The 25129-nt window shown below is 61.7% G+C and overlaps 1 protein-coding gene and 1 pseudogene across 2 annotated transcripts in view; both read left to right on the forward strand.

Moving 5' to 3' along the window:
• The first annotated feature begins 6575 nt into the window (after window positions 1–6575).
• Window positions 6576–9514, forward strand: LOC112316750 (small ribosomal subunit protein eS7-like; annotated as a pseudogene).
• A 6889-nt stretch (window positions 9515–16403) lies between these two features.
• Window positions 16404–25129, forward strand: part of SORCS2 (sortilin related VPS10 domain containing receptor 2) — a 277312-nt gene continuing 268586 nt past the window's right edge. For both annotated transcript variants that reach the window (XM_053922932.1, XM_053922931.2), the window contains exon 1: window positions 16404–16930. In XM_053922932.1, the coding sequence (XP_053778907.1) occupies window positions 16460–16930 (471 nt within the window). In that variant the 5' untranslated portion in view covers window positions 16404–16459. The remainder of the gene's footprint in view (window positions 16931–25129) is intronic.

Below are 25129 nucleotides of genomic sequence, written 5' to 3' on the forward strand. Positions count from 1 at the left end.
GAGGGCAAAAGCCCCTCCACACTAGCAGGTACTTTAGAGGCAGCGATTTGGGAGGCACCACCCCCTCCAGCTTTGGCTCGGAGGTGGAGAAGGGGGAGGGGAAGGAGCAGGTGGAGGTTAGAGCCCTGCATTGCTTTCCGTAAGTTTCGTTCAAACAGAAACACCACCACCAGGCAGGAAACACTGCGACAGAACGTTGTCAGCGCTGAAGTTGGTTGATGGGTGTGTGCTGGTTTTCTTTACACCTTCCTAGCACCTTCAGTTTTCTCCGAGTAGACCACAGAACAGAGCAAAGTAAGAACAGGAAAACTTCGGAGAAGCAGTTAAAGCTCATGAACCCGACGTTTTTCTCCTTCTGACAAAGGTCAGTGACACTGTACACGTGCCACGAAGGAGCCGAGGTGCCTCTGGTTCTTGTATATCCGAGCTGCCGTCCCTCGGGGCGGCCCCTCCGTCCTGGGGGCGGCCCCGGAGCTCTGGCCTGGCTCCTGCGTCAGCACGGCCCGGCCTGCAGTCCGCTCTGCCGACGTCCGAGGGCAGGAGCCCACGGCCCCCGTTAGTGCTGCTGCTCGTCACAGTTGTGAGGCCCAGACCTCTGTTCCTTCGCTCCGCTCCCCCCTGAAGCATTCGTAATGTTAAATGAGCACCTACTGTGTGCCGGGCAGTCCCGGTGCCACCTGCAGGAGGCAAACGGCCAAATCCGGAATATGGGTGTTCTACGTGAAAAGACGCTGTTTGTTAATGAATGAAGGGCCTGGAGGGAAAAAAGGAGTTAGGACTGCTTGGGGGAAAGAGCTCGAACACAGCCGAGCAGGATGGGTGGGCCTTTGGATCGTGATGGAACCACCGACCGAGACCACCTCTGCGCGGCTGCGGGAGATGGGAATGTGAGCAGACAGTACTGAGCTACGGATCCCTTTGTTAGGAAGAGATAATTACCTGGTGGTTAGGGGGAAAGTGTCCTAGTCGCTTAGAGATGCAAATGGATGTATTTACAGTGAATTGCTACAATGTCTGGAATGTGTTTTATAAATACTCGGGTAAAAAACAAACAGGAGAATAGGAGAAACACAAGTAGCAAAATGTTGGCCGTGGTTCAAGCGGGATGACGGATACTGTGGAAGTTTGTGTGTGTTTGAAATTTTCTGTAATAAAATTTAAAACAGTATGTCACGTTCATTGGCTGTGACCTTGGTTGGGCAGCTCACTTGCTCTTAGCTTTAATATGCTGCCTTGTACATTGGGGATCATATTATTTATTGTGAGGATGAAAACAGATACAAGCACTCCTTTCCTAATTCTTCCTGGGGCTCGGAGGAAATCGGAGGGGCGTCCTGCTGTAAGTAGCGCATTGTGCAGCGTGGGCAATCAGCAGAGTCACAACCGCTGTGTCCCGAGACAGACAACCAGCGGGCGCCCGTGCCCCGCTGGGCACGTCCAGGCATCCGTCAGTCCGGGCGGGTCTCTAGGTCATTCCCGGATCCGTACCCCAAACCGGGATTTCCCTGAACAGAGGCCTGCCGGTGCTGCCGCCTGGTGGCCACAGTGGGAACTGCTCCAAAGGGAGATGGGGCGGGGCGTACAGAGGCTTCCGGTTGCCTCTGCTGGTGGAGAGCGCGCCCAGGGAGGAGCTGCCCCCTGAAACGCCGCCAGGACATTTAGGCAGGAGAAGACAACCGCGAGGGTCAAGCACTGGTCTTACAGCTTCCGCTGGGGAGTGCCACGTGCTACTCGGGCCCATATCTCATGGCCTGGATCCGCGGCGGAGGGGGGGAGCGGCAGCACTTACTAATGCTGACGGAGCGACTGAGGGGATCGAACAGTATCTACCCCCCCCCCCCGAGGGCCTGGCCCTCGCAGCTGGCAGAACTGATGCTTCCCAGGACTGTCCCCGGATGCCCACGGCCTGTGCCAGGCGGGCTCCTCCCTGCGGCTGCCTGCTGGCCAGTGCCGGTGCTGGATGGGCGCTCGGGCCTGGGTCTGAGACGGGGCCCTGACCCCGAGAGCCGACACCGTTCACCCTTCCCGCCCCGCGGCCGCGCGGCGCCCTGGAACCCTTCGGCTCGCTCTGCGACACGGAGGCAGGGCTCGTCCTGGGACGGCTTCGTGCCAATTAACGTGGCGTAGAAAGATGGCTGTCCGTCACCGCAGTCTCGGCCAACCGCAAAGCTGGTGACCTGCCCGCCGGCTCTGAGCATTTCGGAAGCCTGCTGCTGGCCCGCGCGCAGGTGGCTTGGGCAGGACCCGCCCCGGGGCTGACTGAGAGGTGGCAGCGAGGGCGGGAAAGGCCAGGACTTGGCGTGCCTGCTGTGCCCGAGCGGCCGGGCGCTGTGGGCAGCCCCTTCGCGCACCAGCCCCAGGCCTCTTCTCCAAAGAGCATCGTCCGTCTCTCACGGCCGCAGCGGTGGCGGGGCTGAGCTGGGGTGGGGACCCGACGGGCCACAGCAGGAGCTCGGGGGGGGGGGGGGGGGGGGGGCAGGGCGTCTGGGCAAACGGCCTGAACGGCAAATTTCAGAAAATGACACTTTCAGTCACAATTTCTTAACTTCAAGACTAAAGCCAACCTACGGCCTAGTGAGCAGGGTGATAGCTGTGTGATAGCTGTGCTCGGCGCCGGGTACTGGGGACCACTGTGCACAGGCTGGTTGTCTAACCTCTAAGCGGTGCACCTGGAACTCATACAGAATGATACTGAGTGTAAACTGGAACAAGGAAAAAGAATAAACTCTACATTCTTCTGCTGGGCGCCGAGCAGGGCTCGAATGCTGAGAGGGGCAGGTCTGGGAGCCCCAGCCTCGGCGCCGTGCCCGCGGGCAGACGGCCGGGCCGGGCCGTGCTCTGCACCGCCAGGGCTCTAAGGGGCAGGGAACCCAGGTCAGCCCTGGCCGACTGGAGCAGGAGGATCATTTGCGAAAGAGGAGAGTGAGTCACCAAGCGATTGCCGGGGAACCAGGCTGGAAGTGGCAGGGAACGAGAAGGCGGCGGCCGGGCCTGCTCAGGCCTGAGCCCACTGGGAAGCCCACCACCCCGGGCACAGGCTGTATCCCGGCAGGCGCGTCCCGGGGCTCGGTCTCTGCTCTGCCCGGTTCTCCTGGGGTCACAAGGTGGCTGCAGCATCCTGTCCACCTTGGATGAGTGGGGAGGAGAGTCAGAGTCACCGTCAAGGTCAGGGTCAGGGTCAGGGCCAGTCATTCCTATAATTTCCCAGCACCCTCTGGGCAGTCCTCTCTTCATTTTCATTGGCCAGATGGGCAACACATGCCTAGGCACTGACCACACATTGGCAGGGGTGTGGACCAATCGGCTGGCTCCTCTGGAGCAGGTCGGTGTGCAGATGGGCACTGCTCCGGAAGAAGGCCTGCAGGGCGTGCTGCAGGGGGCGTGGGTGCCTCAGGACCCAGCAACGGCGCCCAGACGGGGGCCCCGGGGGTTCGCAGGTGGAGGAGCGCCATGCAGCTGCGGCCGCAACATGGGCCTACCTGCCTGGCACTGAGGGAGCAGGTGAATTTATAGGAGAGAGAGGTGTGAAGTGTCTTTACTTCTTACAAATCTAAAACAAAAATTACCTTTTAGTGAGTTAGGTACATAGGGCAGCCCGATCTAGCCGGTGTCCTTGGGTGGGAGGTGGGGTGCGTTTCCAAGTCTGTACAGGGGAGCAGGTCGGGGCCAGGATGTGGGCAGGCATGGAGGGGGCTGAGGGCTGCAGCTGGCAGTGTCTCCTTCCTGGCCAGGCCAAACTCTCTGCTCCCCTCCCTCCATGATCGCTCCGCCCCCTCCGACCTGCACACCTTGGAGGGCAGGCTCCTCCTTGCCCATGTCCTCTTGTCTCAAAGCGTGGAGAGGCCTCCGGCACAGCGGCCTCTGGCCTGCGGGCCGCTCTGGCCTGTGGAACCCTCAGCCTCAAAGGGCCTCCCTTCCTGCACCCCAACTGTGCAAAGCCCTGGTGTGCCGTCAGGGTGTGCTCCTGGTGGAGGCTCAGCAGGTGCCTGGCACTGGGCCCACCGTGTTTCCGGAACAGCCAGGGGCTGGTGTGGCGGGGGCTCCCAGGACAGGGTCGGGCGGCAAAGGCTGTGGAGTCAGGGAAGGAGTCATAGCTTCTGTGCTGCCAGGATGGCAGGGACAGGTCTGCCTTTGGGTTTTGGGGACCCCGTGGCTGCCGAGCTGAGAACGGACAGTCAGACTCTCTGGTGGTGAGGCGGAAGCCGAGCCCTCGGTCTGGCAGGCATGTCCTGTACAGCTCCAAGTCTGGCCCTGCCCCTCCAGTCCCTCAACATCGTCTCTCACACCCAGCGGCCCCGTGACATGCAGGTCCCTTTGTCTCACTCTCCCTTCTGATCTCACTCACGTGGTGAACGTCAGCCTGGAGACCCTGGGTGGCTGTCCTGTCCCTGAGGCCGTGTCTCTGAGCTCTTCTGCTTCCCAATGACACACTCGCCATTCCCTCCTCTCGGTATTCCAGAACCTTCCATGTCCCTCTACCCCTGAAGCATAGTGCCAATGACCCGTGACTCAGCACCTCCTACGGCCAGGTCCCATTTGACCCCGAAGCCGTCACAGGAGTGTGGTGAGTCCCACTACTGCCCCCACTTTACATCCGCGAGAGCTGAGGCTCAGCGAGAGGTCAGGCCACCTGTGCGTGAGCACACGGCCCACAGTGTGAGTTTCCCCTGGTGGGCTGGGGCCCTGGGGGCAGGGATTGGCCCCATTCAGCTCTGGGTCCCCTGGGCCATGGCTGAGGGCCGTCCCAGGCTGGTTCAGTGCCAAGCGGGCTGCCTCTCTTTGGGTCTCAGGCTGGAGCGCTTTCTCCTGCAAAGCCGAGCTGGGGAGGGCGGAGCTGTGTCCTCACCTCCCGTGCAGGCCGGCCTTGAGCGCTGAGCTCTGCTATCTTTCCCCCAGAGCAGGGCTTCTCTACCGTGGCCCGTGGCATCCGGGGCCAGGACTGTGCGCTGGCTCCCTCTCGGTACCCCAGAGCCGTGCACCCTCTGCCCAGTCGGTGCCAGCAGCCCCACCTCCAGGGTCATGAAAACCAAAATGGTCTTCAGACATTGCCACGTGCCCTCTGGGGGACCGTTCTGTCACCTGGAAGGCCAGCTCTGGGGGCAGGGAGCCAGGGCCACTTTGTGCAGGTGGCGCCCAACCTTGCAGCCCCGCATGCCCCAAGGACCGTGCCTGGCCCCGGGGAGGCGCTGAGTAAATACTGGCTGAGTGTCGCTGAATGAATCTATGTTTCTTACGTTACAAGCAGGTGTGAGCCAGGGCCCCCCAGCAGCTGGGCTGGCCCATGTCACAGGCTCAGAAAGTGAGGCTCAGGAGAGTAGGGTGCCTGCTGACGGAAAGAGTGGGTAGGAGGTGCCAGGGACAGGTCCCGCTGGAAGGTAACCATGTCTTGGGTGCCCCAGCGTCCGTCGGGAGAGCCTTCAGCTCGCCAATGCGAGGCCCGGACGGGGCCACAGAGGAAGGGGAGTGGATGGCTGGGTCTGTCTCGGCGCGACAGGCGGCAGCAGGCGGCCAAGCTCAACAAGACTAATGGGAAAAAGCCACACCGAGCGTGCTCAGCCATGAGGGAGGAGGGCGCCCTGCCCTTGGGACAACACGGGTGGCCCCGGAGGGCATTGTGCCGAGTGAGAAATGCCAGACACAGGAGACGGACGCGGCAGGATATGCCGCTTACGTGTGGGGTCAGCGAACCTCAGACTCGGAGGAACAGAGTGGACAGAGGTTGCCGGCGCTGGGCGTGGGGAAGTGGGGAGAGGTCGGTAAAGGGCCCAGTGGGGGGTGCGGGCAGCGCGTCCCCAGCCCGGCGTGTTCTAAGTGGCGACACGTGTTGATCTCACTTGAGCTGCACGACACCCCTGGTAGAGGGCACTGTTACTGTCCCCATTTCTAGGCATGGACACTAAGGCCCGGGGAAGTTCAAAGATTCGCCCAAGGTCACACATGCAGAAAGTAGCAGAGCTGGGGCCTGACCCAGTGACAGGCAGAGAGAGGCCCCCGCCCCTCACCTGCCTCCTCTGTCTGCTGGGCCAGGGTCTGCCTGCTGGCAGGCCTGCGTCCCCACAGGTCTCTAGTCTCCTTTGCCCAGCCAGCCCCGTTCCTGTCCTCAGTCTAACTCTGTGTCTCAGAAACGGAACGTTCGGGACGTCTGCGCCTCCCTGTCACACCTGGACTCTTCTTGCTCTCGGTGTCCTGGGCCTTTGTCCTGGTGAGTTTGCCCGAAGCTGCCTCCAGGCCCCGGTGTGACAGTCCCCCACGGATGTCTCATGGCTGCTGTGCAGACACCCTTTGCTGTCTTTCTGATTTCGGGTTGTTAAAACGGTGCTGTGGTGACTGTCTCAGTGCCTGCATGCTCGAGTGTGCCTGTGAGCTCCCACGTGTGCCTGTGTGTGCCTGCGTGCTCCCATGTGCCTGCGTGCCTTCCTTTTTTCTTTTCTATATTTATGGATCTGAGAGAGAGAAACATGGATCTGTGCCCACTTATTGATGCATTCACAGATTGATTCTTGTATGGGGATGATGCTCTAACTAAGTGAGCCACCCGGCGGCCACCTGGTGGCGGGGGCGCCCGTGAGCCTATCATGCATGGGTTTTCCTGGGAGTGGAGTCTCCTGGTCAAAGCTGTGACTCGATTTAAAGCCTTGATGGAGGTACCCAAGATGCCCACCACTTTGGGTGCCGCCTCAGCAGCTTGGCTCCAGGTGCCGGCAGCTTTGTAAACCCTGTGCTCCCCAAGGGGGGCAGGGGGAGGCGGCTGCTGCCCCACCTCAAGGTGCCCCCTTGGAGCCCCCAGCTGTTCCTGGCTTGCGCCTCCCTGCGAGCCCAGCCCCCAGTCCTCTGCTTCCTCCTCACCACCCAGGGCTGAGCTTGTCCTCAGCCCTGGGCCTGCAGTCCCTGGTCCTCGCAAGGCCTGTCTCGTGTCTGTCTGTCCTTCCTCTCCACCCCACTCACCGCTCCCCCCGGCGGCTCCCGGGCGACTGCCTCTCTGTTTGCCGCCGCGTCTTCGCTCTGATAAGTCTTCTCCGGGCCTAGACTTGGGGCGAAGCCCCAACCGCAGAGTAACGTGTGTGTGGGAGTGCCCGAGTGGGGCACAGCAGAGGGTCCGTGTGCGGCTGCAAGGAGGTTCACACTTGCTAACCAGCGCAGTCAGCTCCCGGGCCAGGAAACTGCACGTCCAGCTGCCCAAAGCGCGGCGCCGCCCCCCCAGCCCGCCCCCCCCCCCCCCCCCCCCCCCCCCCGCAACACATTCTGTACACCTGCCCCGAGGGTGGCCTCTGGTTGGGCTCCCGGGCCTGGAGCCACTGTGGCTGTGGTGAGCGCAGTGCTGGAGCCGGCGCCACGTCGGCGTCGATGTGATGACAGCCCCGTGGTTTTCGTGAGTCTGTCCTTTCACAGCGTGGCCCCTAGTACTCGGTACGCTGTGGGAATAAATAAAGACTGCCACCCCCCACACACACACACACCCACACACACACAAGAAGGCAAAGGCTGTCCACCCAGAGCTGGCTGGAGCAGGGCATCGGACACCGTCACTTGCCTTTGGCGGAGACCAGAGGCAGGCAGGGGGGTGGGAGAGATGCCTAGTGGGGGATCCCACAGTCCCCCGATAGGGCTTCTAGTGGGGGGCATCTCAGGTGGCTGGTTAGGGGAGCAGGGTTGGCCTTCTCAGGTTGGTGCTAAGTTGGGACACAGTCAGGAATTAGAGTCACAATCTTAGAAATTGTGGTTAAATGACGCGTGACAAACCCCCCTTCTGAACCACTTGTAAGTGTCCCGTTTGGTGGCATTCAGTGTCCACGACACTTCACAGTGCTGTGTGACCATCGCCACCATCACCTCAGGACGGTCTCCACCCTGTGAAAACAGAACCGTCCCCGTGACACAACCCAGCTCCCCGCATCCCCCAACCCCCGTCCCTGCCACCCGCCATTGCCGTCTCGGTCTGTCTGCATTTTGAGACTCTGGGGATGATCTTTGTCCTGCTGTGAGGGGCTCCATTCCATCTGTGGATGTCCTGTTTCCAAAGAAGGTCCCTGCCACCACAGGTCCCCGGGCGTGGACCGGGGCGTATCTCCCCGGGGGGACCTTGGAGCTTTCGGGTCTCCTCGAGTGATGCACTCGCGCTCTGGGAGCCTTGCTTTTCCGTCTGTAAAATGGGGTGACCCTAGGCATGCCCCACACCATGAGGGTGTGGTGAGGGCAGAAGAGGAGGATGTAAGAAAAGCGGCTGACACGGTGGCCTTCCGGCCGTCGCCAGCTCCCGGAGCTGTCATTTCCCAGGCGGCCCAGCAGCCAGCCAGGGCTCAGGGCAGGTATTCCAGCAACGTGGGTGGGGCGGGGGATTGTGGGAAGGCAGAGGTGTGCTCCTTTGGTTTTTAAAAACAGTTTTACTCTCTTCCCAGCCAGGCGCCCACCAAAGAGACGGCCTCGTTCACGTGGAACACCAAGACCGTGAAGCCCAATGTCAAGACGCCACAGGAGTTCGAGTCCCTCATCTTTTAGGCTCTGCTGGGCCTGGAGCTGAACTCGGACCTCAAGGCCCAGCTGCAGGAGCTGAACATCACCGTGGCCGAGCAAACCGCAGTGGGCAGCGGTCAGAAGCCTATCACAGACTCTGTTCCGGCTCCTCCACTGAAGCCCTTCCGGAGGGTCGAGGTCTGGCTGGTTCCATGAGCTGGGAAAGACCTTCAGTGGGAAGCGTGTCCTCTTCACGGCTCCGAGGAGAACCCTGCCTAAGCCGACTCGGAGAAGCCGCACGCAGGACAAGCAGAAGTGTTCAGGGGCCGTACTCCGACAGCCGGGCACGGCGCCGACCTGGAGGACCTGATGTTCCCGCGTGAAGTGATGGCCAGGGCATCCGAGTGGACCTCCGAAGGCCCACCCGGAGAAGGCCCAGCAGAACCACATGGGGCACAAGGCTGAGACCTTTTCTGGTGTTTTCAAGAAGCTCACAGGCAAGGATGTCAATTTTTAATTCCCAGGGTTTGAACTGTAGACAAAAATGACCAAATAGAATAGAGTTTTCAGTAAAAATAAATAAATAAATAAAACCCCCAGCTTTACTGAGGTTCGACTGACTCGCCACAAAGCACCCGTTCTCAGCGCCTCGTCCCGCGACCTTCGGCACACTTTCTGCACACCTGCCCTCCCGGAACAGGGCAGGTGGGCGCGTGGTGAGCCTGGCGGCCTTGCTCTCGGCACGATGCCGGTAACCCCTCCTGGGTCTGCTGTGGTCATTGTTTGTGTGGTGTACCTTCGTCCCATTCTTTTACTTTCAGCCTCCTGGTGTCTTTGAGCCTAAGTTATGCCTCCTGTTCATAGAGTGTGTGAGTTTGGGGCTCGACTCCTTGTCCAGTCCGGCAGTATCTGCCTTTTGATTGGGCGCCCCGACTGTCCCCGTTTACTGCGCTTTGTCCTCTTACTCCATCGGCCACTCGCCGTTTCTCTCCGCCCCCCAAGGGTTTCCAGTTGTGGCTGTTGCCCGGTTCCTTGGTTCTGCCTTCGTGTTAAATATTTTTAATGCCCTATTTACTTCCTTTACAAAAACATATATTTTGATGGGGAGGGTGGAAGCAAGGGAGGGAGGTGGGTTTGGCTGGGGTGGGGGGCAGTGGTGAGGGGGAAATGTACACAACTGTAATTGAACAAGTTATATATATATATATATATATATATATATATATATATATATATATAAATAAAACATATATTTGGAATTATTTTCTTAGTGGCTGCTGAAGGGACCCAAAAATACATTTTAATGGGTCACAGTCCAGTTCAGATTAAAGCTCGCTTGCGGGGACTTTGCTGCGATAGAGCGTCTCTCCTTCCTCCTCTCCGAGTGGGACTGACTTTGCGACCTCCTGTAAGGACCGTCCACGAGCAGTGAGTTCTCTCCATCAGTGTTTGCCTGGGGGTGGCTCTCACCTTTATTTCCCCTTTACTGTTTGCAGGGTAGTTTTGCCGGACACGGAATTTCCGGCTCCCGAATTTTCCTGTTGAGCACTTGGAGTATATTATTCTACTGCCTTCTGGCCTCTTTCCCCCCCCCCCCCCCCCCGAGGAACTAACTTTTGCTCCCGCTTCTTCCATAACTTTCTCTGTGTCCGGCGATGTGTTGATTGCGGTGTGTGTGGGCGTGATTCTCTGCGTTTCACCTACTTAGGGTTTGTTGCGTTCCCTGGGAGTCTAGATGACAGTTTTCCATCAGCCTGGGAAGCGTTTCGCCCATTATTCCTCAAGGATTTTTGCAGCCCCCCTGCCCCCCTCTCCTCTGGGCCTCACATCACAAATAGGCCGGTGTGCTTGAGGCTCTGAGACTCGGTTCATTGTTTCTTTTTCCCCGTCTCTGTTCTTCCCATTGGCTAATTTCCATTTCTCTGTCAGACTCCCTGGCTCTTCTGCCCTCTCAAGTCTGCTGCTGAGCACGCCCCCCCCTCACTTCCCTCACTGTTGCATTCCTCAACTCCAGAGGTTCCGTTTTGTTCTTTTGTGTTATTTCTTCCTCCTCATGGGCCATATGTTTCTATTTCTTTGCATTTTTCATAATTTTTTAAAAAGACTTTATTGATTTATTTTTAGAGAGAAGGGAAGGGAGAGAGAGAGAGACGGAAACATCAGTGTTGGTTGCCTTTCACGTGCCCCCTACTGGGGACCTGGCCCACAACCCAGGCATGTGCCCTGACTGGGAATCAAACCAGTGACTCTTTGGTTCGCAGGCCGGCACTCAATCTACTAAGCCACAGCAGCCAGGGCTCATAATACATTTTTTGTGAAAACTGGACATTTTAGGTTGTATATTGTGTATATGTTGATTTCCCTAGAAAGTTGTTGCCATTTCTTGCCTGTTCATTTATTTGTTTACTAACCTGCCTGGGCCGCGTTGAGGGAAACCTGTGTCCCTTGCTGTCTGCAGTGGCTGCTGCTGTTTTATTTTTTTAATTTCTGATTTTTATTTGGGAAGCCTGGCTGCTGTGCCCCGGTGCCTGCCTCGCTCACAGGTCAGGCAGCATCAGCTTGGAGGTCATTCCTAACTGCCGGGAGGCAGCTTGCCTGCTGTCTGCTGAGACCTGCGAGCGAGCCGCATGGCGCATTCCACGTTCAGCCGCTGTCAGCCTGCCGGCGCCTCCTTTTCACCACCTCCTGTGTTTCCTGCCTGCGCACGCCCGACTCCAGGGCCTGCGAGGGCTCGCTGGCGGGCACAGGCCCTTCCAGGGGTGCATGGCCGATCTTCGCCATCTCCTAGACGACCTGTCATGCTGTTGAACACCGCGTCACTCACTGTTCCCGGCTGTCTGACTGCCCTTCCCATGGCCGTGCAGCCCCTGGGGACGGCGGCCCTCCCTGCAGACTGTCGGAATCTCTCCCGCTGGGCGGGGCCGGGGTGCAGCCCGGGTGGAGGTCCCGTGGGCTCCTGTGGAAGCTCCGCGGCGTTCAAGCGCAAACGCTTCTCAGCTTGTCGTCTGCTCTCCGGGTGACTGCCAGGGTATGGAAGTGGTTGTTCTCGACCTTGTGTGCAGGTCCATCACTGATTTAGGGGAGAGGATCTGCCAGCCTGTCCTGTGGACATTCCGCCTCCCTGAAGTGCGCTCCCAAGGGGCAATGCTGTGGGCCGAGCTCAGGCTCCGGGGGGGGGGGGGGGGGGGGGGGGGCGGCGGGAAGTGGTGGGTATGAGGCTGGAAGGGCTGCGGGGAGTGAGAGCTCACTCCGAGGAGGAGGAGCTTGCCGGGGCCCCGGAAGGCTCTCCCCAGGTTCTAAAGCTGCGTCTGCGGAGCGTGGACGCGGGGACCTGGCCCTCTTGACTCCCGGGCCGGTGCCCTTGCCCCAGTGCTGAGCTGCTGTTTGCTTCAACAGTGGGAGCTTGGCAGTCTGACTTCTGGGAAATTTGCAACCCCCCCCATCCATCCATCTGTCCGTCCGTCCATGAACTGACCCACCCACCACCCACCACCCATGCACCCGCTCAGTCATTGTTCAGTGCTGACTGTGTGCCCAGAACTGTGCTGAGCTCTGAGAATAGGTGGAGAGCAAAAAGTGACACAGTGCCAGCGTCGGGACCCTCACAGTCGCAGTGTGGGGACATGAGCCTCAGGCCAGGGCCCCACACACATGCACGCATCGTGCTCGCCGCGACACCCTGGGCCCCGGGGAGAGCGGGGTCGGGGGAGCAGGGCCGCGGGCCCTTGTCTCCTGCCTGGGCTGTCTGTGCGATGCCCGCGTGGGAGCGGAGAAACAAGGAAAATCTGGGTGGTGGCTCCCTGACGACAAATAACCGGATCCCGGACAACCGGACACTTGGACTGGCTCCGAGTTGTGCTCCGGGTTCCTGAACACCTGTGTGCTCCGAGGGAACTTCCTTCCTCCCCCCCCCCGCCCTTCCCCTTGGGCTCAGTCTCAGTCCCGGGCTCTCCTGGGCACCAGTTCCGAAGGCCTGTGGGCTCCCTGCCCGTGTGACAGTGATGAGCAGGGCTTGCCTAATGTCCCCTAGTGCCCCCGGCCTGGGCCTCACTCGCAGGGAGGTCGAGGCCGTGAACCCGGCATAGGACGTGGGACGTGAGCAGTGGGGTGGCTCCCGGGTCCGACCTGACCACAGGCCCGGGTCTCTCTCCGGCACTCTCCTCCCGCTGCAGGGGCTTTGGGGGGCGCGTGTTCCCCAGGGCAGAGCAGGGCAGAGCTGCAAGGCGGAGGACGGCAGGTGGCCTGCAGGGGACTTTGTGACGGAGGGGGATGTCCCTTTCCTGGGCTCGGTGTTGGCTGATTCTGAGGCCCACCCTCGCTGACTCCTGCCTCCCAGTGTGCAGCCCCCTCAGAGGCCACCTGTCCAAAGCTGCACAGCCTCCTTCTCTTTCAGGTTTGTTCCCTATCCAGGGAAGTGGCCTCACTGTCGTTCCCCCCTGCCCCGACACTTCAGTCCCTTCTGACTCCCTCCCTGTCACCGAGTGACCAGGACGTCTGCAGACCAGTGCTCTTCCTCCTGCCGCTCTCCCCGCTGCTCTTGTTCCATCCAGCCCTGCTCACCTAGCCGGGTGCCACGCCCCCAGCCGGGCTCCCTGTCTCTTCCAAGCTCCAGCTCTCAGAAGCTCCCAGAATTCGCGTTCTGGAACACACACTGACCAGGCTGTTCCTCCTGGAAAACCCCGCAGGGCTCTCCTGGGGCTCAGGAGCAGGGGGCCCGCAAGTCACCGCTCAGACACGTTCGCACAGGGCCCCGGCCCCTCCCTGCGGAATGCGCCTGCTGCACCCCTTTTTCCCGTGTCCTTCCCCCTGGGGCCGGGTTTGTCATTCAAGACCTACTCAGGTGTGTTCCTCCTACTCCTACGCCTCCAACCCAGCACCCACCCCCATAATCGGCTGTGTTCTCTGGGCGTTCCTGCTGTCAGCAGCCTCAAGGACCCTCCAGGCAGAGGGTTGGGGTAAATGGAATCGATCACAGGGCGACAGGTGTCTAAATTGCAGAGCTTTTTGGTCCTAATGTGCCAACACCATGTGACCCTCCGAGAGGAGACAGAGCCGGTGCCCTTCCTGACCCACAGCCCCCTTCCCCGAGGGAGCCCCACTGCGGGACACCTTCTCATTGCACAGATGGGAAACCGAGGCCCTGGGCACACCACTGGCGAGCGGCGGGGCAGGAGGGTGGGCAGTGCTGTGGGAAGGCAGTGCGCTTGCTGGGGGGCAGGCCAGCCAGCAGGGGTGGCCACTCCTGGCAGGAACCCTGCCCCCGCCCAGGCATCTGGGGGCTCCTCTCAGCACCCCCTGCTTGGAACAAGCTCACCTCAGGAGTGAAGACTCACTGTCCCCGGCTGGGGCGTCCAGGGGCAGGACTGAGGACTGCAGAGGGGACTGGAGGGCCCGTCCCCTCCTGACATGGCTGGGTGGGGGGCACAGTGCAGGCTCACGGTGCTTCTCCATCACTGTCCCGTCTCCCACATACCACAACTGGTGTGTTCCGGCCGCCCCGCCCAGCATTCCCACACCCTCGCTTCTTGGCAGGACAGCCTCGGGCGTAGGAGCGGGGCCTGGCTCACCAAACCCAGGGGCAGACTGAGGCCTGGACACACCTGGGGACCCACCTGGGCCCCGCTGGATGGAGGCTCCTGTCTCCGTGAGCCCTGGATCACATGCCGGCCATGATGGGCGACCTCCAAGGCAGGACAGTCTCTCGGGACAGGGGTGTCTGGGGCCCCACATTGTCCTGAAGACCTGCCCCTCCGGCTGTGTGGTCCAAGGCTGCTTACTTGTCCTCTCTGGGCCTCGGATGCCTTGTTTCTGAACCAGCACAGCTGTGCAGCAGGGCCCTGGGCGCCCCGACCGACTGAGCCACCCCGGGAGGGGCAGGGGCAGGGAGAACTTGAGTCAGTTAAAGGCCTGGGACTTTTATGATGAGTGGGCGGTCCAGTTGAAGGTGGAGGGACAGAGGGTCTTCGTTTTGCAGCAGGAGCCTTGTGAGGGGGTGGGAGGCACTTCTGAATTTTGAAGCTAAAAGGTTTGGACTGGGGTTCAAGGAGCCCCCTGACTTCTCTGGAAAGTCACCGCTGACTGGGGCCCAGCCAGGAGCTCAGCACCCACTCTCTTGGGTACCCTTCTGAGAGCTGTGCCACGGGGTGGGGGCCTGAGGCTGGCGGCCAGCCCGGGTCCCCGGGTGGTTTGGAGATGGCCAGTGAGGGGCCCCACCCAGAGGGCTAGAGGGCACGGAGGGAGCCTGGGTGCCGTGTTTCCCCACAGTGCCCACGTGACTCTACGGTGAGCCCGGCTGCCCCCCTGGGTCAGCTACAGCTCCCACTGATGCTGCGACCGGCATGTGGAGAGACACTGAGTCGGGGTGGTGGGCGTGGGGGTGGGGGAGGGGACCTGGGAAGTGGAGACTGAAGGGTCTCGCTTAGGACACTCAGCTAGTGCCTGGGACATGGCCCTCTGCCTCCTTCAGGTACGTTCCTGACCCCTGTGTGGCTTCCCCATCTCCATCTCAAACTGAGGGCGACAGGACCTGCCCTCTGCAGCTGTCCTGAGGGGAGAGGGGTTCGTTCTTCCCTCAGGAACAGAGCCAGGCCCAGCGTGGGCGCTGCAGAGGTGCTAATCTCCGCGACCATTGCCACTGTCACCTGGATCAGTAGAAGGTGTCCCCCTCTGAGCAGCCTCCCCTTCCCCAGCCTGGGCCACCCCTGGTTCCTTAGGGCCCCAGGTGCCTCCCTCCGCACCTGAGTCCCCCCCACCCCATGTTACTGTCTGCTCACCCAGGTGCCGCCAGCATGGGACTCCAGGAGCAGCCGGCAGTCCGGTTCGCTCTGGAGCCCAGGGCTCCGCGTGGGGCTGCTTCAGGGGTTTGGGGGCCAGAGGGAACCCCGCACTGTCTCTCCCAAATGTTAGGCCTCTGGGGTCTCACTGGGGTTAGGGGGCGGCTGTGACAGGGACACGGGCCCTGAAGGCCTTTATCTGACGCAGGGGCTCTGGGGGAAGGAGGGCCCGGGGGCCCCTGTCCTGGCAGAGGACGGAGGCCTCCGGGGGCTGTCTTTTTCTCTGAGGCCCACAGGGTGCACCTGGGAGGCGCTTCATGACGGTCCGCGGAAATCTGTCCAAAGGATTCAGTGACTGGGGGTGGGGTGACTCTGCTCCCTTCACTTTGGCCTGCCAGGCTCTGCCCCGGACGGACGCATTCCCACCCTCTCCCTCTGGCCACCCTGTTCCCAGGTGTCTGTCCTTATGCTCTGGGGCTCGCCCTTGGTGGTCCCTGCAGTTGGGATGTAAAGCCATCCGCGTAGGCAGCTCCTGAAGCCTGAGCCCCGGGCAGGGTGCGGGAGGAGTAGCTTCTGCCCAGGCAGCCCCGGGGCGTTGTAGGGCCCGCCTGCTGCCCAGAGGGTCCTTCCTAGAGCTTCCTGGTGCTAAGTTCTGTCTCCAGGGTCAGCACTTCAGAATCCCGGACAGTAGAAACCACCCCCCCCAACTCAACACACACACACTCACATTGTGTCCTAATCCGGCTTCTGTGGAGTCATTTTGTCAATAACCGCATCCATCGGGGTGTGGTCTGTCCCCTTCAGGGCCTGGCCACGGGCTGGCGGTGCCCGAGTATCCCCGTTCCTGGACCGAGGCCGGCCCAGCGTGGTGCTCAGTAAGCGCAAGAGGGAAGGGACGAAGGAGAGAGCGCGACGGGGAGGAGGAGGGAGGGACCAGGAAGCCAGGACGGGCTCCGTAGCCTTGCGGGGTGGGGCCGCGCCCCAGGACCGCGGGCCGGGCCTGGAGCTTCGGGCGCTCGCTCGGGCGGGAGGGCGCGAGGCTGGCGGCAGGTGGCGCTGCGCCCTCGCCCGCGAGCGCACCCGCGGCGGCGGAGCAGCGAGTCCCCTCCTCCCGTCGGCGCCCTCCCCTCGCCCGCTCCGCTGCTGCGTTTCTCGCTCGCACTCCTCGGCGCCCTCCGACTCCCGCGGCCGCGGTCCTCCTCGCTCGCGCCGCCCGCCGCCGCCCCTCAGAGGCCATGGCGCCCCGGGGGCCCCCGCGCGCCCCGAAGGGCCCCGGCCCCGCCGCCCGAGCTCCGAGCGCCGGAGCCCCGCCGCCGCCGCCGCCGCGCTCGCGGCCGCTCCTGCTGCTGCTGCTGCTGCTGCCGCCGCCGCTGCCCGTCGCCTGCGGGGCGGCGGGGCGCTCCTCCGAGCCCGGGCTCCGGGGTCCCATTGCCCGGCTGACCCGGTCGTCGCCGAGCTCGCTCGCGGGGCGAGCGCTGCCCCGCGGCGGTGAGATCGGACCGGAGCGCGGCGTGGAGCCCGGCGCCCCGGCTCCGGCTCCGGGTCCGGGCGAGGACGGAGCCCCCGCCGCGGGCCAGGGGCGCTGGGCGCGGGCGGCTTCGGCGGCCGGAGCGGCGTCGCCGGCGCTCACCAGCTCGTCGTTCGTGCTCAAGGGAGACGCGACGCACAACCAGGCGATGGTGCACTGGACGGGCGAGAACAGCAGCGTAAGTGACCTCCGCGCGCCCCGGGGCCGCTGCCCCGCGCACCTCGGAGCCCCCCGCTTCCGGGCCGCCCGGCGGTCGCCGCGGGCGTTCTGCGCTATCTGGGGGAAGCGAGTCACCTCATAGGCGCCCCCCCAAGTTGGGCTCTGGCTGCCGGTTACCTGGGGCGAAGTCCCCAGATATGTGAGCACCCTGCCTCACCTGGGGGGCATTTGTACAGATTTCCGGGACCCTGGGCCACCTGGCGGCGCCCCCAGGCCTCCAGATCCCAGGCTGTGGGGGCTGGCGTTGTCTGCAGAGCCCTCGGGACCCCGGCCACCTTGGGGCGCCCCCAGGCCCTTGAGGATTATCCCCCAGCTGGTGTTGCGCCGCGCCCGCCTGCAGCCTCTGCCCTGTCCGCTCAGTGGTGCGTTCTGGGATTTTTGGCTCCAGGACCCTCCCCACCTCGGTCTACCTGGCACCCCACGCAGGGCATCTCCACGGGCTCCAGGGCTTCCCTGGTTAGCTTGGGGTCTGATTCTGGGGTCACCGCTCTCCCTGATTACCCTCGTGTGATCCGCGGCTGCCTGGAGGTCCTGCCACCAGCGGTCCCTGGGTGCCCAGGGGTTTGTGTGTCCCTGCAGAGCTGGGCGCTCCCCTGCCAGCTCCCTACGGAGGCTGCAAACTCCCTGCCGCTCCCCATCCTGCCGCTCCCCATCCCCCCCGTCCCTGCCCCACTGGCTTTGCTTCAGCTGGAAGTTCGACACGACACCCCTTTTCCCGCAAGGCCACTTCCATTCGGGTCCCCTGTGCCTCCTTCCACCAGGGCCGGGGTTCCTACCTGTGCCGGATCCTGCCCCGTGCTTTCTGGTGGTGCATTTCAGGGCTTGGGGATGCCCTCATATTCACCCCTGGGGACTGGCTCCCTCCCTCACTGCCCCCCCCCTCCCTGGGGATGACTGATGGTCATGCTGGAGTCGTCTCCAGGCAGCCCTCCGGGTTAGCTCTGGGGCGGTGGTGTTTACTCTCTCTCTCTCTCTCTCTCTCTCTCTCTCTCTCTCTCTCTCTGTGTGTGTGTGTGTGTGTGTGTGTGTGTGTGTGTGTGTGTGTAGGGCTGGTTGTATGGGGAGGAGAGAGGGAAGTCTGCTCACTGCTTCCCATCGCTGTTCATGGGGGTCTCCCCCAGTGGCTGAACCCCCAACTCGCATCCTTGACCCCTGCTCCCTAAAGTTCTGAGGAGGCAGCTGTGGGCCAGGACCCCAGCATGCTTTGCGAGCTGAGGTGTGGGAGTCTGGGTGTGCCCCTCTCCAGGAAAGGGGTGTCACCCCTGGGGGCTGTGGCACCTTCACCCCCTTCTTGTCCAGCCCGCTGGGCTCCCCCTTTTGAGGGTTCTGTTGGAGGAGGCGGAGGGTGGGTGGATGATTAGTTACGGGGGGCAGCACCTGATGGACTTGTTTCTGATATTTTCCGGCCAGAGTAGAAGCCCTGGGTAAGGGGGTGTGCAGCTGACTTGCTGGGCCCCCTGGCCAGCAGGGGTGACCCGGGTGCTGAGGGGGTGCTTTCCAGAGGGCAGCAGGTGCCCCTTCCCTGGAAGAGCCCAAGGGGGTCCTCCCCATCTGCCTCTTGAGAAAGGGGTCAGACTCCAGATGTGCAGCTGGGCCCGGCTCTCCACTGCACCCCAATACTCGGACAGACCAGGTCCCACGGGGTTAACTGTCATTTACGGAGTGAAGGGGAACTGGGAGCTCTAACTCAAAGGGACAAATGAACAGGAAGAGTCAGCCCTCTGGGGCCGGGTAGCCACACCTAGCCCGTCCCCACCTGCAGAGGTGGTTGGTCCAGCAGCTTACTCTAGCCCCTTTGTCATCTCAGCTTCGTGGAGGGAAGGGGGGGGAGAGGGGAGAGAGAGAGACTGAGGGGAGCAGACCAGCCCCCAAAGTGGGACCAGTGCCTCAGGACTCACTGGCACCTGGCTGCCACCCGCACTCTGCCCCACCCACACCCCTGTCCATTCTGGGCACAGAGCCTGGGGACCCTCTGGCTCCCTTGGAGAGAGTGAGGAGGGTTTGGACCAGCGGGGCTGGAGTGCTGGAGTGGGGTGCTGGCATTTCCTTGTTGGGGGAGGAGGCTATTAGCAGTTTTGGTGTCTGTGGGTGAAGGAAGGCGAGGAAACGCGGGCCCAGGACCGCCTGCCTTGTGGAAGGGCGAGTCCAGGGAGGCCGAGTTCTGGGAAGGCAGAGCGTCCTGAGGGAGAGGGGACTCTGCAAGTCTCCCCTCGCCCGGCCCGGGCTCAGAACTGGGGGGAGGGCTGGAACCACGCGCCCATAAACCGTGTTTCCGATGGTTTCCCAGCCTTGTTTTCCTGGTCCACGGGGTGTCTCAGACGCGCCCTTTGCTCCTCAGTTCTCTGCCGGCAGCCCCAGGGCTAAGGATTTTAGCCAGGATTCTGCACTGGGTGGCACCTCCGCTTGAATCACCTGCTCCGGGAGCTGCAGCCGGAAAGACACTACCTGGAGGCCAGTTTGCCGAGCGGAGCCCTCTGACGACTCTGTTCCCCCCTGGGCTGCTCCGGGGTTGAGACCCGGGGGTTGCGCTCGGCAAACCCGAGAAGGAGTTTGCTTCGCTGTGTCAGGTGTTGTTCAAACTTTAAAAACAGCAGCAGCGGGTGAGAGGGACAGAGTTTCGGAGTGCTGTTGTAGAGCTCCCGCAGGAAGGGGCCTCAGGGCTCACACTGCCTCTGAGAAAGGCCCGGGGTCGGGGGGGGGGGGGGGGGGGGGGCTGCCATGGGACCGTCTGTGCGTTTCCGCCAGCGGCTGGGTGTCCTCCTCCCCTGGAGGTGTGGCAGGGGACTTGCTTGGAGGCGAACACTGTATCCCTGTCTGGCAACAAAGTGTTACGTGTGAGATTAATGTTTCGTGGAACCAGCCGGCACTGCCGTTGCTGCATCCGCATGGCTGGGCGGAGGCGCTGGGTTTTGTTCCCCCAGAGCTGCCCTCCACGGCGAGGGGGGGCCCTGGAGGTGGGGGGATTGGAAGGTGGATTCAGAGTGCAGGTCTTTGCCTCCAGGGTGGCGTTCCCCGACGGGACTGCGCTGTGCCCTGTCCCAGTTTTACCGTTTCTAGGAGTTCACGAGCTCACTTTGAGCCCGGCTCACTTTGTGTCTCTCTCACAGCACTTGAACTCCAGCTTAGATGGACTTGAACGTGAGCTTCTGCGACCATGCAGCCAGGCCCAGTGTGTTCAGCTTGGTCACTGTTCGCCAGTAGCCCGGCACCCCCCCCCCCCCCATTTTCCACATCTGCTCTGTGTGTGTCCGCTCCACGCATGCCTACAGGGGTGGGATGTCGAGAGGAGCCCTACGCAGAAACAGTTCTCAGCTTGTTGTCCCCGTGCTCTGCTCCGGGGCGTGGGGACGCAGAGAGCTGGGGCACCAGTCAGAAGCGCAGAGCTGCAGAAGGAAGGCGCGAGCTGGGTCCTGACACCCGCCAGTGGTCACGTCCGCGCAGGCGGGTGTGCCAGCTTCCCAGGGCCGCCACCGCAGCGGAAGTGCATCCTCTCCCTGCCCTGGAGGCTGCAGCCCAAACCCAGGTGTGGACAGGGCGTTTCCTCCTGAGGCCCCTCTCCTCAGCGTTCAGATGGCCGTCGCCTTCCCAGGTCCCTCTGTGCGAGTCTGCATCCGAGTCGCTCCTATTGGGGATACCAGTCAGACTGGGTCAGGGCCCAGCCTGTGACCTCATTTTACCTTGTTCCCCCTCCAAGATCCCGCCTCTGAGTAGTCAGTTGTGTTCTGAGGTCCTGGGGGTCAGGACTTGAACACACGGTTATTTGGGGGGTTCCAGGTCAGCCCCTAACACAGGGAAGTGGTCTCAGCTACCTTGGCACCCCCTGGGCTTAACACCGTGGGGCTCAGAGAGGCCCAGGGGGATGAGAAGGGGCGGATGGGAACAGGAGGGTGCGCGCTGGAGTCAGCTCCTCATGGTTCTGCAGTGAGAGGCTGGCGAGCCCAGGGAGGCAGTGTTGCGTGATGGTTATCGACGCCTAATTACACTTCAGCGCCTGCTGGCCACAGTGTGGATGCTGAGGCCCAGTGAGGTTAGGAGTCCGTGGCCCAGGGTCCCCTAGCTGGGAAGGAGCGGGGCCATGGAGCGGGACCTCAGGGTGCAGGCTCAGAGAGGGTGGCAGTGGCCGGGGCCAGGGCCGTAGTGCAGGCAGAGGGCGAGAAGAGTGGGCCTGAGAGGTCTCTGGGTGGAGGTGGGCAGGAGGTGGCACTGGCGCCGTGGCGCACAGGCAGCCTCTGTGGGCGGGACTGAAAGGCTTTCTTGTAACGCACTTCAGGGTTGTGAACGCAGGGGTGTGACCCTGGCAACGAAGCTGCTCCGTGGCCTTGTGTCTGACGGCTGTGGTCATGTGACGACCGCTCTGTCCCACTCTCGGAGGAGAGCTGGGTGGCTCCAGGGCACGAGGCCTCACACTGAAGTCCGCAGCGCTGTCCCCCAGGGCAGCCCCCCACATTCTGGGGTACAGGCTCACGGGGGTGGCGCTGGGGCTGCTCAGGGCGTACACAGTGGGCATCTTCCCCAAGGCTCCTCTGGCGTGGCAGCCTTTCCCAGGGGCGACCAGGGGACACCGGAAAGAGTCAGAGGCAGACAGGTCACGTGGCGTGGTGGCCAGGGCTGAGTGCCTGTCACATTTGCTCTCAGGAGGCTGACTGTGTGAGCCCCTCAGGGACCCTGGGCCTGGTGGCTGGGTCGAGGGTGATGGCAGAGCTGGGGACGCCTGTGCTGTGGGACGGGTGGCAGCGAATGGAGACGGGATCGGGTGGGAGAGTCTAGGAGAGTCCTGGTGTGGAAACCGGCAGAGTCCCTCTTAGGAGGATGCCTTCCCGTGTGACCCAGGGTCCTCCGCCTTCTTCCTGTGCCAGGAGAGCCGGCAGGGCGACCGAGAGCCCCAGGTGAGACGAGGCCTCAGGGTAGCCCGCGAACTAGCCACTTTCTCTAGGGTCTGTCCGGTGCTGGGGGTGCAGCGGTGAGCGGGGTCCATCGCAGCCTCGTCCTGGTGAGACGTGTGGTCTGCACAGGAATTCGTCACAGGCTGTCCCAGTGTCTTGTGAATCTGCACTAGGGGTGATGATCCTGCATCCCTGAAGGTCAAGCAGAGTCAGCATCAGCCGGGCTGTGCGGAAGGTCGGGATGGACGGGGAGAGGGTGGAGGCCCAGGGAGAGGGAGCACCTGGGCAGTGAGAGGACACGGCCATCAATCGGGAGGCCCGGCTCGGAGGCGTGAGGACAGCCCGTTAATAAAGTTCCCGACCACATCGCAGAAACCTCCTTTTGCTTTAATAAAGTGGCTATTTAATTTGTGGCTGCGTGAGGGCTCCTGAGAGTAGTTTAAAGAGGTCATAAATTAACATCATTCTTCTGCACACCCTTCAGATTAGAAGGCAGCCCAGGGCTTGCAGGGGCCTTCTTAAGAACGGCCATGATTTTTAATTTTTATTTTATTGTCATTTGTCAGAGGCAGGCTGAGGCTGCCGAGGATGACGTCAGGGAGCCCGGAGTCAGAGCGGTTAGGAAATGAGCTGGCAGAGCGCCGAGTGTCCCGGCGCCTTTCCGGTTTAGGAAGACTCGAGGGGAGCTTGTAAATTGTCTTCTGTTTGGGGGCCTCTTCGTCTTGGTCGTCGTTTTCTCTCAGCCTCCGGAGGTCAAGTTATTTATAGATTCTTACCCGTGGCCAGTGTCCCCCTCCCCCTGCCAGTGCCCGGGTTGCCTCGGTGATGACCCACCGAGCTGTTCCTGCCCCCAGGTGCGGAAGCTCAGGGAGCAGGGGAACCCTGGCTCTCCCCTGGGGACAGCAGGGCCTCCCCCACAGCGTTGGGGCGGCGGAGGCCCGCGAGTGGGTCTGCCCCAGCCTGCCCTGGCTGCGGGAACCCTCCGAAAGCCTCTTCTGGCTGTGAGCTCGGATCCCGGCAGGAAAGAGGTGCCGTGTGACCGTGAATGGCCCACAGGGCAGGCGTCCCCCGGAGTGGGCGACCTCGGGCCTGCATGCTGACCAGGTGCAGACCCGGGGCTCTTCCCTGCTCTCCTAGCGGCCTGTGGGGCCGGCTGCCTGCCCACAGCAGGTCCCCACAGGGGCCGCCCCTGAACCGCTGACTTTCAGTCTGTTCTCAACCACACGGTGACAGGCGATTGCCGGGTAGCCCACCAAGGGCAGCGGGGACACGGTCCCTGGCTAAGCCCCGTGGTGAGGACACTTCAGAGAACACAGGCCGCGCTGGTCATCTCTATTCCGACGGAGCTCTGTGTGTGGTTTTCAAACTTTAATGAGGGTACTTGGACGTGAGCTCTCATCTGGGAACTTAAAAAAAGAAAGATTAAACCCTGATGTTCTTTTGAGGTAGAGAAGTTCTCTCTATTTTGCATTTCTGTAGCCTTCAGTTACTGTATTTGCACAGAAAATTACAATCATTTAATTAGTTTCTCCTCACACTGGCTTGAAGATCTTAAAATAACAGCACCCTCCTGCCGCAGCCGTTCTCTTGCAAAAGCAGAGAGCTTCCTGCAATGGGGGGCTCGCCCGCCTGACTCCAGCCCAGCTGGCTTCTGCTTGGGGCCATGGGGGATGCGTAGAGATAAGCGAAGTTCGAATTCAAGTGAGGAGACAGCCTGCGGCTGCTTCTGTCCAGATCGGCTGCCCTTCAGAAAGGGACTGTTAGGTGCCTGTCTCTGAGGTGTTAGAAGCAGAGACGCCATCTCCCGGGCCTCTGCTTCTGACGTCACTCTCTCCTAAGATAACAAGTCCTCTTTAGTTTGCACGGTGCCCCTGACTCCCACCAGCCAGGGGAGGGACCGCAGCGCTGGGGATGTGCCCAAGGCTGTGTCAAGCATGTCGCTAGCGTTAACCTCAGTGGGCCCCGGAGACAGCCCTGCAAAGTAGGGAGGATTATCCTCACTTCGCCGGCCAGAACAGGCAAGTTCACGGGGAGACTTGCCGAGTCACGGCCGAGAGGGTGGCAGATGCGCTGTGCGTCCCTTCACCCTAGAGCCCAGTGCTTTTCCTTTTAGTGCAAGAAGTGTTTTTCTTCTGTTTTTCTTATTGTCACTTTTAAATTGTGGGAAAATACAAATAACAAGTTTCCGCTCTTTGGTGTCCAGGCCAGCGGCAGCAGGTGCGTTCCCGGTGCGGTGTGGCCGTCTTGCCCTCTCCCCACACCCGACGTCTGGGCCCCAGAACGCTCCCTCCCACCTGCCCTGGCCCCGGGGGCCCCCTCTGCTCTCTGCGCCCCTCACGCTGACTCCTCCCAGGTCTTCGCCTCAGCGGAAGGCACAGCGCTCGTCCTGTGCCACCAGCTTGTTTCACCTGTGCTAGTGCCCTCCAGCCTTAGGCGGGTTGTTGCCTGTGGCAGAATCTTCTTCCTTTTTAGGGCGGAGTCACATTCTGCTGAGTCACCTGTCCTCCCAAGGTCACGTGGGCTGCCCCCACCCCATGGCTGTTGGGAGTGATGCTGTGTGAATCTCGCTGTATGAATAGTCGCTCAGGCCCCTGCTTTCAGTTCTTCTGGCTGTTTACCCGGAAGCTGGGTCACTGGGTCCCGTGATAATTCTGTGTTAATTTTTTGATCGACGTCAAGTGAGGTGGCTCCAGGAGAGTTCACTCTCTGTGAGCCTGGAGTTTTGCCTGCTGGCCAGTTCGCTGCAGGGCTGCAGTCCCCAAAGAAACCTGCCATCCGTGGGCTCGGAGGAGGGACACCCAAGCGCTAAAGGTGCCCGCTCTGCACCTGGAAAGGACGTGGGTGAGACGGTGTTGTGGGAGTCACTTTTTGTTTCTGTCTTCTAACCCCTGGATTCTGCCACATGCGACCCACGGGAGGGGTCTGTTGCTTGGGGCCCGGGAACGCTGGAGAGTTAGCAGTGGGCAGTCTGGCCCCCCCAGCGCGCTGCCTGGCCCAGGGTGGAGGAGGAAGTCACCCGAGCTCCTGCCTTTCCGCAGGGTTGGCAGTTGGCATTTCAAGTTCACACTTCAAGTTCGAGCGTGCTCCACCTCCTGCCCACTTTTAGGCACCTCCCCCCAGCTGGCCGTCTCAGTGGCCAGTTAGGTAGTTGGCTTTCATGCTGTAGAAATAGAGAACTCAATAAAAATCCTCTATTTTTCCAGTTAATTGCCTCGGTCGGACCCTATTTCCCGGCTCCTCGTCCGACCTTGGGGTGGGGTTCCCGGGTGTCTCTC

The sequence above is a fragment of the Desmodus rotundus genome, chromosome 4 (assembly GCF_022682495.2).
Source record: "Desmodus rotundus isolate HL8 chromosome 4, HLdesRot8A.1, whole genome shotgun sequence".
In the NCBI taxonomy this organism is placed as follows: Eukaryota; Metazoa; Chordata; class Mammalia; order Chiroptera; family Phyllostomidae; genus Desmodus; species Desmodus rotundus.